The 12,843-nt window shown below is 46.6% G+C and overlaps 1 protein-coding gene across 2 annotated transcripts in view; it reads left to right on the plus strand.

Moving 5' to 3' along the window:
• The first annotated feature begins 233 nt into the window (after nucleotides 1–233).
• P4HA2 (prolyl 4-hydroxylase subunit alpha 2) overlaps nucleotides 234–12,843 on the plus strand; it is a 58,626-nt gene continuing 46,016 nt past the window's right edge. For both annotated transcript variants that reach the window (XM_075275025.1, XM_075275024.1), the window contains exons 1-2: nucleotides 234–312; nucleotides 12,659–12,772. In XM_075275025.1, the coding sequence (XP_075131126.1) occupies nucleotides 12,688–12,772 (85 nt within the window). In that variant the 5' untranslated portion in view covers nucleotides 234–312; nucleotides 12,659–12,687. The remainder of the gene's footprint in view (nucleotides 313–12,658; nucleotides 12,773–12,843) is intronic.

Raw genomic sequence — 12,843 nt, forward strand, 5'->3', positions numbered from 1 at the left:
TGAACCCGTCCCGGAGGAGACAGTGACAGAGAGGGGGGGGGGATAATGTAAACGTCCATGCTGGCAGCTGTGCACATGTGCGGAGCCCCCCACCCCCGGACACATCTGCACACAGCAGCGACACGTCTGTGCAGCACCAGCGGCGGCGTGAGCCCCTGCACGACCCGCACCAGGGGAGGCGGCGCCGGATGACACGTGACCTGGGGGCGGGCCGCTGGAGAAGGAGGAATCCCCTGTATACTGACTGCCATAGTGTGTGCTGTGCCCCAGCTGAGAGCTGCCTGTCACATCCAGGGACCTGTATACCCTGCGGTAAGTAGTGAGGGGGCCCGGGGCTGGGCAGGGGGTGCACAGTGCTGCAAACATACCCCAAAGTTGTACAGGAGCAGAAACATGGCCAACTATATACTTGTACTACTAGCCATAGCTGTAACCTGCAGATGTAGCAGAGCTGAGCATGTCACTCAGCACAACTCACTTGTCATCAATGACCTCTCTATAACAGAATGGCTATGTTATGTGTATATCGGGCGCAAGGGGGTAGCTGGGGTTAGGGGGTCGCTCTACCCTCCCCGAAATGCTGCAGATGTACCTGGACGGTGCGCGAGAATGTAAGAAATGTTCAGAAATTGACCCCGAGTTCAGGTATTTCTGGAAATTTCTGGAAGTCCTCCGGGGGCCACACGTACAGATGTGGAGTTTTTTTTTAGAAAAACTCTTAAACCGAATGAGATTTTATTTCATTGCATCCCCCACATTGCAGAAAAAAATATCCTGTGAAAAATGCAGAATATGAATATTCCCTGCGGAATCGCTAGCTTTAGGGAAAAAGGCGAAGTTGAGGGAAAAATACAAACGCTTTTGGGATGACGTTATTTGCTGTGATTTTACTTTTACGAGCTGTGTCTTGACTTGAAGCAGGTATTCGCTCGGAAGGGTCGTCCTGATAGGAAAACCTTTTTAGAAAAAAAAAAACCCGTTTCGTCAGGGCCCCCTAAGGACGCAGATTATATTTCACGAAGGCATACGATCATCTTCACTACCGTGTCATGGCGTATTTCCAAGGCACCGCTGTCAGGAATTGCGACCCTATAGAATCCAGATATCCTGATAGAGTGAATGTTTAAGGGGGTCTCCTGTTTATATAATGTTTTTTATAGGCTCAGAGGGTCATAAAGTTCAATCGGCGGACAAGGTATGAATTTTCCGCGCGGCTAGCTGCAATGGGATGCCGATGCAGTGTATCAGCATCCCGTTGCAGCATTTCGTTCCTGATTAGGACCGAATGAATGGGACTAAGCAGGAGCGTGTCTCGAGCCGCGGAATCCGCGGGAAGATAGAGCATGTCGCTTCTTTTTCCCAATAGTGATTCCCATTGAAATGAATGGGAGACGTTTTTGCAGGCGGATTCCACTTCAAAATCCGCCTGCAAAAAAAACTCTGTGCGAACGTACCCAAAAAAAAAGGGAAATAAGTAATACTTATCTCCGCTGATCCCTTTTTGCCCCTATTGTGCTGCTGACCAGGTCACTCCTGGTTTCAGGAAATGTCCCCAATGTGGCCAGTGATCGGCCAAGGAGGCAAGTCCTGAAATCAGGAGGCAGAGACCAGCAGGGACCCCAGGAGTGAGGTGCAGGAATCATGACTATGCCCTATAACCGCTTAGCTCTGCTACATCTGTAAGCTCTTGATGTTACTTGATATTCCTCTGTTCCGCACAGGATCTTACGTTGCAGCTGCTTCTGTAACCATGTTAATACTGAGCCTGATCTGATCCATAACAAGTGACTACTACATTGATGGAAGTCTCTTGGGTTCAGGTCAGGGGGTGGGGTTCCTCCATAATAATAAGCTGGCTGTCCGCTGAAGCCGTGTTATTTGTGGACCCCATAGACTATAATGGGTTCCGTTGGGTTTCCGCATGAAACATGCCAAGGACTTTCTTTCCGCATTTTTCAAGCCGATTCATGGACGGGACCAAAGTCCTGGAGTGAACCCTGGATAAACTTTGGTTTTTATTTCTTTATACATAATGTAGTTCCTATAGTTTCTTTAGTAAACTTCTCAGACCGCCCCTTTAAGCGGAGTAATGTTGTTTATACTTCTATGCACATATATTAAGAACTTGTCGTTGGAGGCAACAGAAATTTATTTTAGCATAACTATCATTTGGCCGAGAGCTATCAGCCGTGTCTCCTCCAAGGAATGTGCATGTTATTGCAGTGTCGTGGGGGAGATAAGCGGCTGCCGGGTAACAGAAGGACGTATCCATCCTGTTTTATATTCCCGTAGTCAGCTGAAGCGATAACCTAGGAAAACTGCGGACCCATAGATTATAATGGGGTCCATGTTGTTTCTGCACAAAACATGCGGAGAGAAAAGTCCTACAAGCAGCACTTTTCTCTCCGCAGGTTTCGTGCGGAAACTACATGGACCCCGTTATAGTTAATCAATCAATAGAGCTTTATTAGCATTACCAAAGAAAAAAAATGTTTTGTGTTGCCAAAGCAAAGAATGATTGGGGAGGAGTATGGGGTGTGCGGGTTGGGGTCTCATCGTTCTTGTTTGGGGCTTGTGGGTATCGGTTGGTCTGGGTAGACGGGTGATGGACGGGGGGGGGGGCTTAACGGTCTTTGTGTGGTGGGTAGGGGGTTTAATGGTCCATGGGGGATGGGTGGTTTGATAGTCCATGGGGTCTCATCTTCCTCTTGTTTGGTGACAGCTGGACACGTATTGGGCAACGATCTCCACAGTGGCCTCTTCTTCTCCCAGTAGGATGTAGAGTTTCCTCTTCTCGTCTGCAGATATGAAGTCTGGGATGTGGGCAGAGAGTCTTTGGTAGTAGACAGCCCTCACAGCTGAGTATTTGGTGCAGTGTAGCTGGAAGTGGGTCTCGTCTTCTAGGGCCCCCTGGTCACAGTGCTGGCACAGTCTGTTCTCCCGTGGCTTGTACGTCTGCCTGTGTCGCCCTGTCTCTATCTCTAGGTTGTGGGCGCTCAGTCTGTACCGGCTCAGGGTCTGTCTGTGCTTGGGGTGGCGTATTCTCTCCAGGTAGGTGGCCATGGTGTAGTCCCTTTGTAGGGATTGGTACACGGTGAGTTTCATGGAGTTTTCTAAATTTGTTTCTCCATTCTTCGATGTACTGCTCTCTGTTTGCCTCTGTGGTCGCCTCTATTTGGTCCTTGGTTATCATCTGTTGGTGTTTTTGATTTGGTGGTTGGCTGGTGTTCGGTTGGGGGGTGTCTGGCTTGTTTAGAGTTATGTGTCTTAGCCAGGCTTGGTGGTGGTAGGAGTCGGGGTTGCTCCCCCGATGTGTGCCTGGAACCCTAGTGCCCTCTTCTGTATGGTGAGCCATAGGGGGAGCCTGCCTAGCTCTGCCCTGCAGGCCATGTTGGTGGTGTTGTGGTGGACATGGAGCAGGTATTTGCAGAACGCCAGGTGGGAAGGTCTCTGTTGGGCTAGAATCCCATTTTGGCTGGTCTGGGTAGGTAGCCGGGCCCCAAACCTCACTACCATAGTGAAGGATCGGGGCGATGACTGCATCAAATATCTTCAGCCAGACCCTCACCGGTGGTTTGAGGTGCTACAGTTGTCTTCTGATGGCTATGAGGTCTGCAGGTTTCCTGAAGGTAACCGCTTTTTAATGCGTATAGGTTTCCGTTTTCCCCAAGCGGACTCCCCGAACGCAGATGTGACCCGGGCCTTAGCTCTGTAATGTAACCGTGCTAACCACTGAGCCATCATACATGGTTATAATCTCATGCAGACTGTTATTAAAGATTATTCCACATTGTGATTCCACATTGTGTCCATGTTTAGCATCCAGACCTCGCAGCAGTATCGGCTTAATCCACAATGGAGCCTGCAGGTTACAGAGAGCTGATAATATAATTCTCACGTATATACAGCGAGCGGCGGGTTCTGAGCGCCGGGACATGAAGAGATTAATGGAATCGCTGTCATTATTGTGGTTTGTTTCTATACTGTTATCAGAATGGATGATAGTATTACACCCACAAGGGCGTTCATTCGCAGACAGCGCCTGTGATCTCCTTATTTCTTCATGTCAGCGGAAGATGATTTGTTTTCTTATATTAGAAAATCATCCTAAGGGGGCGTCAAAAATCCATTACCCATAGACTTCGTATTTTTTGTTTGTTTCTTAAATAGGACTTTATACCATCTCCTCCAGAACACTTTGCATTCTGCAATAGTCACTGCTTCATTGATTCTGGCGCAAGAGGCGTAACTTTAGGGGATGCAGAGGGTGCAGTCGCACTGGGTCCAGTAGCCGTAGGGGGGCCCATAAGCACTGGCATCAGTATTGAGACTGCAGCTTCCATCTGGCCCATAAACCAAGGAGACCCACAGATTACCCGAACCATACTAAGTATGATAGTAACCATCACTATCAAGAATTCGCTGTAGGGGGCCCGGACAAAAGATTGCACCGGGGCCCACAAGACTTTAGTTACGCCACTGTCCGGTGCAGTTGTAATTCTATTTCTAGCCCCCACCCTTCCTGAACACTCAATGTAGCTCGGTTCAGGACCCAATATGCTAAAAAGGCTCTCTACTATCAGGTGGGCTGTCCTACCGGAACAGACAGACAGGGACTGGACAGTATAGAGCCTAATTAGCCTATTTGGTGCTGAGCCTAACTACACTGATTGTTCAGGAATGGTGGGGGCTAGAGAAAAAATTGCAACTGTTTCAATAGGAGCAACAATAGCTGAAGAACAGCAATGAAACCAATGGGGTAGGGGGCATGTATTCTGTATCCATCGCTACATTTTGGTTTAAAGCAGAACATCCACGTTCTTGGTATTGGTGAACATTCGACCCTCGCTGATCAGCAGGTTTTCCTCTATCCAGTGGATAGGGGATAAGTAATTTTTGTGGTGTGACCCCTGTAAAGCTGAGTTTGTTCTAGTCTGGTGGAGACGGATCGGGGTCGGTCGTTTTGCTCTTTACACTTTCTTTGAAAACTTTTTTTTCTCATTTCCCTGGCTGTAATTATTTGCAGAGATAAATGGTTCTTGGCTGGGAAATAGATGATGCAGGCAGCTTATGTTTCACAGATGCTTATTCTGGAGATAGGATTGTGAACGCTACAAACAAGACATCCAGCGTGATTTATAGGAGACAAATGGACATCAAATGTAGAGAAGGCAACATGGGAGCGCTCGGAGATTCCACCTTATATCTACGTAATGGGGATCTTTAAAGGGTTCACTTGTTTACATCTTGTACAACCATGTGTAGGAGTTGGTATGGCGTCCCTTATGGCTCAATACCACTCCACTGTGTAGTAGAGGCTTGTTGGTGGCATAGCAAACATCCCATTTCCCCAAAAAAATCATCCTTTACTCCATGTGCGTTGAGCTATTTGGAGTACCCGGGGTGCTAGTGATCGCATCCAGAGTCATCCTCTGAAAAATTTCAAGATCCTGACCCGTTGGTACCGTTGCCCGACCCTCCTGCATCGGATCTATCCTGCTATTTCTGACGTGTGTTGGCGTTGTGGTGCCGTGGTGGGTTCTTTGTTCCACATTTGGTCGTAATGCAGAGATATTCATGTGTTTTGGTCTGCTGTTTTTCCTTTATATGCGAAGGTTAGTGGTTGCTACTTGATTTCCTCACCTCAGCTTGCACTCCTCTCCCTTATCCCTGGTAAGATTTCAAGGGTTATGGGTGACCCTCTGCACCACTTCCTTACGGCCGCCAGGACGGTTATCCCTCGCCACTGGCGTACTACCACGACTCCTTCCCTTTTGGAATGGCTCCAGGAGGATGGAGGCCTTGGTTGCTGACCCGTATAAGTTTGAAACCCTCTGGCGGCCGTGGGTCATATTCCAGGAGTCTGCAGAGTTTTCCTCCTTTTTGCATGATTCCCTCTACCTGTGGTCCTTTCTTTTGGCCCTCTAGGGCCCCCGGTGCCTTTTCTACCCCTGAGCTTGCCTATGCCCTCACTGTGCCCTCTTGTTTCTCATCTTTGTCATGTCCCTATCCCTTGTATGTTCTCTGTTTTCTCATTTGGCTCCCCTTGGTCTCTCTGGCCTCGAGGGTCCTTTGTTCCCTGTGGTTTTAGTTTGTCTGTACTTGCTGCGATTTGTGTGCGAGCCGATTTATTGGACTTTTTTGAGCCTTATTTTCCTTTTTCATATCTTAGGGCTCGTTCACACGGGGCAAGAGGGGGCGGATTCTGACGCCAAATCCACCTCAGAATCCGCCCCCTCACAATAGAGGTCTATGTAGACCGCTAGCTTCCTTTTTTCCGTGAGCGGTATGTTCCGGCTCATGGAAAAAAGATGCGAGCTGCCCTTTCTTCGGATGGATTTCGCGGCTTAGTCAGCCCCGGCGTCCACTCTCTGGATTAGGCCCATTCATTTTGGCCTACTCCGGAGCGAGAAGCCGCGACTGTCGGAAGCCGTGACAGGCGCATTTTGGTCCTATTCTGATACGGCTTCCCACATCAAAATCAGGATCAAAATCAGGACCAAAATATGCGGTCCCGTGCCCCGTATGAACTAGCCCTTAGGGCTCGCCTTTGTTTGGTTGTTTTTTCAATTTTTGAAAATTTTATATAATCTGTTTACACCTAAAATAAGGATTGACTTATCCTGATGTGTAAAAACAGGTGCTCCGGCGTATGTGGCTATAGTACACCACAGTGCTCATGTACATACGGATAAAGGGTAGGGTTGAGTGATCGAAAAAGATCGGATTCCGATCGGCGATCGAGTAAATTTCACAATCGCGATTGGAATTCCGATCCCGATCTTTACCTGCGGGATCGAGGTCGGAGGTTATCTCAAGATCGGCTCAACCCTAAAAGTGACTTCTCCCATAGAGAAGCATTGACTAGGGTTGAGTGATCAGGATCGGATTCCTATCGGCGATTGAGCAAATTTCACGACCGGGATCGGCTGGAAAATGATCAGAAATTGGATTTTAAAATCGATCCTGGAATCTCAACCCTAATAAAAAGGCGATTTTTTTTTTTTCAGCGCCACAAAAAAGTGACGGTCACTACGTCTCTATTCGCACCTACAACGGCACATGAGTGGCGTACGAGTGATTTTCACTTAAGCCTGAGCTATGGTGCATTCAGCAGAAAGTTACCGGCTACTTTGCCTCTCCTAAGATCCGCCTGGGGTAGGGGGCTGTAGTTACTATTAAGAGGTCTATTTGGGCGGTGGGGGAAGGGTTAGGCAGTCATGGTGCTAAAGTGATGTGAATGGGCTGCTTTGTATTCTCCAGCTGCAGGACCTTGTCCTGGACCTCTTCTCTTTATGGCTGGTGTCCTTCCATCTTTACAACAAGCAGTCGTATAACTTTGCCACATTGACTTCCATCCATGAGCAGCCGCTCCAGATGATTCTACTCACTTGCTGGCAGCACAGAGCGGGTCATGGGAGTTTCTCTCCATACTGATGTTTTATGTCAGCGCTGTCGGAGTATTTACATGAACAGGGGTCCGGGGCCTCACTAACACTCACTAAAAATCCTCCGCAGAAGACCCTATTACTCTCTATGGCTCTAGTCATTTATTCCAGATTTATCCAAATCTTTCTATCATTGTAACATACTCCCAATTCTTCCACATGTAATCCCGTGACAGAAAACCCACAGATTGTCTGCCACGTGTGAACAAACTCTCAAGATTTTGATCAAAACTGCGTATAGAATTCATACACTGACCAAAGACTGCGCTAGCGTCGTGTAAGGCTGTATTCACATGTCCGCAGGGGGGGGGGGGTAGGGTAGCATTTTAACAGCTGTGCAAAGCAACCAATGCAAATCAATCAACCAACCCCCGTCTTTCGGAAACACAAATGGTTAAAAAACAACAAAGGCCGGTATCCAAGTTCCGGTGCGAGGTGGTGATGTTCATCGTGTTCCCTTTCAGACCCTGGACCAGTTGTTCTGCTGGGGTCAGTAGGAGGTACACGAAAACATGGAGACCTACAAGACCTATCTCACCTCCTGTGCCAGGCTACTGCTCAACAGGCAGGAATTAGCAAGTTTTAATGACTAATCCGTAGAAGAAATTGCGCCGCGCGCTTTGTCGTTCAGGTTGGAGAGGTAATGGGCCTGAGTATATAAACATCTTACTAAGAGCTCTTTTTTTTTTTAGTAGGATTGGCAGGATTATCACAGTATAAACATGGTCATCACCAGAGATTCCTTCCCTGAAAGGAAGACACCCATGGGGCGAGAATTGGCTACAATGAAAATTCCGTGGAATTTCATAGAAAACAAATCAGAAACTTAGATGCAAGCAAATATATATACTGTATATATGTATATTATATTATATTGTATTGTATTTATTTTTATTTTTCTTGAGGGGGGAGGGGGGGGGGTTGTGACTTGTCAGCCAAAATCAAATTTTTATACTGATGACCTACCCTGTAGATAGGTCATCAGTATGCGATCTGTTGGGGTCCAACGTCCAACACCCAGAACCTGCACAGATCGGCTGTCCTAGCAACCTGTGGGTGCCCAAAGCTTCTGGTGGATGGTCGTAATAATATGAGCGGCGTTGTAGTTCACCAGGATCACTATTACTTGACTAGGAGGAGGTCCACAGGGGCCGCCTGTCCACTAGCAGCTTACGTCAATCAGGGACTGTTTCCCCGAAAATAAGACACCTCCCCTTCACCTCCTGGACCACCTACAACCGGCAGTCATGCTGGCGCTCCGCTAAGGAAGCGCCGGCATGACTGCCGATTGTCCCCCACTCCAGCCACTGCATAAGACCTCCCCCGAAAATAAGACAGGTCATATATTTCGGAAGATAATTTAATATAAGACACTGTCTTATTTTCGGGGAAACGGGGTAGAACAGATAATCTATGTGGGGTACAGGTGTCTGACCCGGACAGATAACCTCAGTATGAAAATTCGATTGGAGGCTGGGCAACCCATTTAAAGGAATTGTTTATTCTTTCCAAGGCTCAGGCTCAAAAACTGTGCTGAAAAACTCGTCTTATACTCGAGTATATACAGTATTTTTTTTGTGTGTGTATGCAAATTTTGTGTTTTTTTTTTGTTTTTTTTTGAGCAAATTCCAAGAGTGTAAATCCTTCTTTTATATTTCTGATTCGTCTTGAATCCACTTCTCTCTTTGCCTCAAAAAAACCACAGCAAAATCTGCACACAAAATAAAGCAACCAAAAACCGAATGGGTGTCTCCCGTTTTATAATAGTCTTGTTCCTTTTTGGGCAGAAAGTATGTGTAAATAGGGGGAAGGGAACGTCTGTCTTAAGTGTCTGTGTTCTACTTGAACTTCGCCGACCTCCGGAGGAATAAAACAAGCCAGTCATGAGCGAGTCGAGGCGCTGCGTGCAATACAAAGTCTACACATTCTGTCTGTACCTACGTGGTCTGTAATCTAATGCAGAAGTATAGGGCGACTTGTGCCAGCATAGAATGAGTAAGAGTTTCCTTTTTTTTTTTGGTGTGTGTTTTACATATTTCTTCTAGGATCCTTCAGACGCTGGCTTCAATGAGCTAAGTACTACTTGGAGATGCATTCATTGGGAGTGAGATCACTAAGTCCACTCACCCTTGCGCTTGACTTTCTCCGAGAGGAAAAGTAAGAAAGCAGATCTAGGCCGAATCCGAAAACATTGTTCGCACCAGATTACATTATGTTACCGAGCCTTTCTCTTCATCTTGTCCAACCTGCAATTACTGAACTCATTCATTTTAGGATTTCTTTGCAGGTTTCTATGATTATGTTGGGTCTAGAAGTTTCCTTTAACTCCGTCATGACCAGTATTTACAGCTCCTTAAATTAAAGGGAACCTTTTAGGGTGATCTGAGACGCTAAACAGGTCCATATGGACTGAGGTTTTAGTGTCCAAAATACCATACGTGCAAAAAAACCAAAATTTTTTTATACTTAACCGGTTCTTGTTCTCGTGGGGCCTGCATAGTTCTTCAGTGAAGACGGGGACATGCACCCCGTACACCCCAACTTCAATGCAGAACTGCGTTGGGCGCCCCAGATGTATTTATGACATTGTTACACATCTATACAGGACACTAAACCCCCAGTCCATAAAAACCAGCGGTATGTTTATTGTCCCATTTCGACCTGCCTGGTTCCTTGGCTGAGTACATGGAGTTTTTTGGACCAGATTTTGACACGGTGCCTCTGCCCGCAACTTTGACTTCATGTTGTTGACGTCAATGATCCGCCTATATTCAGCAAATTGTTGGCGTCAGTGGTTCGCCTGTTCCGACGTTTCGACAGCTCTCAAGCTGTCCTGCTGCTGAACTTGTTCCTCGCGCAGTGCCTGTGATTGTTCCAGCATATCAGCAGCTCGCGGGGACGCCATATAACGAGCGTGCTGTTGGTGTTGATGATCCACCTGCTCCGGCATTTCAGCAGCTCTCCAGCTGTCCTGCCGCTGAACTGGTTCCTTGCGCAGTGCCTGTGATTGTTCCAGCATCTCAGCAGCTCGCTGGAACACCATATAACGAGCGTGTTGCTGGCGTTGATGATCCGCCTGCTCTGGCATTTCGGCAGCTGTCCTGCCACTGAACATGTTCCTCGCGCCGTGCCTGTGGTTGTTCCAGCATCTCAGCAGCTCGCTGGGATGCCATATAATGAGCGTGCAAACTCCGTCCCTACTTTTGATCTTTTAGCTGCTCTGAGAACTAGGAGACCATATGGAGATTATGGATTCCATGATCAGTAGACCATCTTGTCTAAGGGTACATGTGGGCTTCTTAAGACATGAATTGTGGATAGAAATTATAGTGTAACTTCCTAAAACAAATAGTTGTCCTATGGCTGAATCTTGGAACCCAATGTTCATTCATTGAGTGTTCACCATCTACTCCCCCAATCTGCCACAGGCCCTGTCATTAATATATTATTATTATATTTACTAAACCTATACATTGTGCATCGTCTTCTAGGAAAGCTCTCACACTAACCATGGCGGTGTTATTGGGTCTTGGTGCCATGTGTCTTACAACTGTCTGAGAAGAGAGCGCTGGATCTGCCATGTTGGCTAGACTCCCATTTGCTCATCTGCTGCGCATGATATATTTGTTCTGACAAGTTATTGTGAAGTCTGCTAGAAAGAGAATGTGTCTCCCTGGGGCGAGCATTATTCCATGAGACATTGCTTCTCTACGTGACTGGAGCTCATACATCTCCTGGTGCTCAGAAGACTGGATTACTCAATACTAGGCGTTATGGAGAATAACACTGGTGGATCCGAGACCATCTTGTTCAATGAGAAATTGGGATGGCTTACAGTATCATGCCGATAGGTCTGTCAACCCATATTAGCATGATATGATGTGTTATTACTACTATTATAGCATAATATGTCACACACTTAAAGTTCTCGGTGTTGTCTATTAATATTGTAGTCAGCCGGAATTGCTTGACCATAGAGCTTGCTATCCAGCTCATCCACACATCATAAATAGCATAGTAAAGATCTGTACTGTTGTTAGAATATCTCACATTTCCTTCATATAAAGTGAGCCTAGGAACAAAATATTGCTATTCCTTTCCTTTCAGAACTGTAATTGGTTTGGGAGGGATACTATGTCTCCTTAGATTTGCACATAATTCGTAGAGGAATTTGAGGTCTACTGCTTCAGATTCTTCTCCAGATTCCGACCCTGTGTAACCCACGGACAACTACTCGCCTATTTAAAGGGATCCTATGATTAAAACTCAATTTTTTGTCCCTACCACGTAGGAATAGCCTTAAGAAAGGCTATTCTTCTCCTATCTTTAGATGTCTTCTCCGCGCCGCCGTTCCGTATAAATCCCGGTTTTTGTCGGTATGCAAATGAGTTCTCTTGCAGCACTGGGGCGTCCCCAATGCTGCGAGAGAACTCTCCAGCAATGGCTCCATCTTCATCAGGAACGGGCTCTCTTCGCATCTTCTTCCGGCACTGGCTTCAAACTTCTAGGCCTCGGGCCTAGGGCAAAGCCGACTGCGCAAGAAAATGGCCACTTACTATACTCTGTATAGTAAGAAGACGCGAACAGAGCCCATTCCTGAAGAAGATGGAGGCGGCACTGGAGGGTTCTCTCGCAGCAGTGGGGATGCCCCCAGTGCTGCGAGAGAACTCATTTGAATACTGACGAAAGCCAGGATTTATACCGAACGGCGGCGCAGAGAAGACATCTAAAGGTAGGAGAAGAATAGCCTTTCTTGAGGATATTCCTACGTGTTAGGGAGAAAAAAATTATAGGATCCCTTTAAGTGGATTGGTCCTCTAGCTTGGCTCATAGTTTGTCAAAGTAGCACATTTTATAGTTTTACTTTGAGGTCAGCAAGTTGTCGCCTCCATGTTGGACGATGACGTCATCCAGATCTGGCTTGATAACGGTCAATTTTGACTGAAACGTCACCTTACGGATATGGTACTGTGTCGCCCATCACCCATAATATTACTATGTGATGTAAAGAGAAATAAACAACATCACTTTTGCAATAATACCAGTTGTGTGCGCCGTGCTTTTACTCTAAATAGTCATTGGGTTGGAGGACCCGACCACTTTCTACACCATGATTGAAGCTACAGCCTTGACTGCGGCACCATTGTTCTTCTATCATGCTATGTAGGCAACTATATATATACCTGACTCCTTTTTCTGTTTTGTTTTAGATTGAAATTCTGCGTTGTCCTATATAAAGATGAAGAGTCTTCCGGGCATCGTGGTGCTCCTCACCAACATCTTGTGTCAATGGCAGGTCCATGCAGAATTTTTCACTTCAATAGGTATGTACATATATAATATACATAAATATTCAGGCTTACACTTGACAAGTATGATATATATTATATTTTGT

Source organism: Leptodactylus fuscus, chromosome 5 (genome assembly GCF_031893055.1).
Source record: "Leptodactylus fuscus isolate aLepFus1 chromosome 5, aLepFus1.hap2, whole genome shotgun sequence".
In the NCBI taxonomy this organism is placed as follows: Eukaryota; Metazoa; Chordata; class Amphibia; order Anura; family Leptodactylidae; genus Leptodactylus; species Leptodactylus fuscus.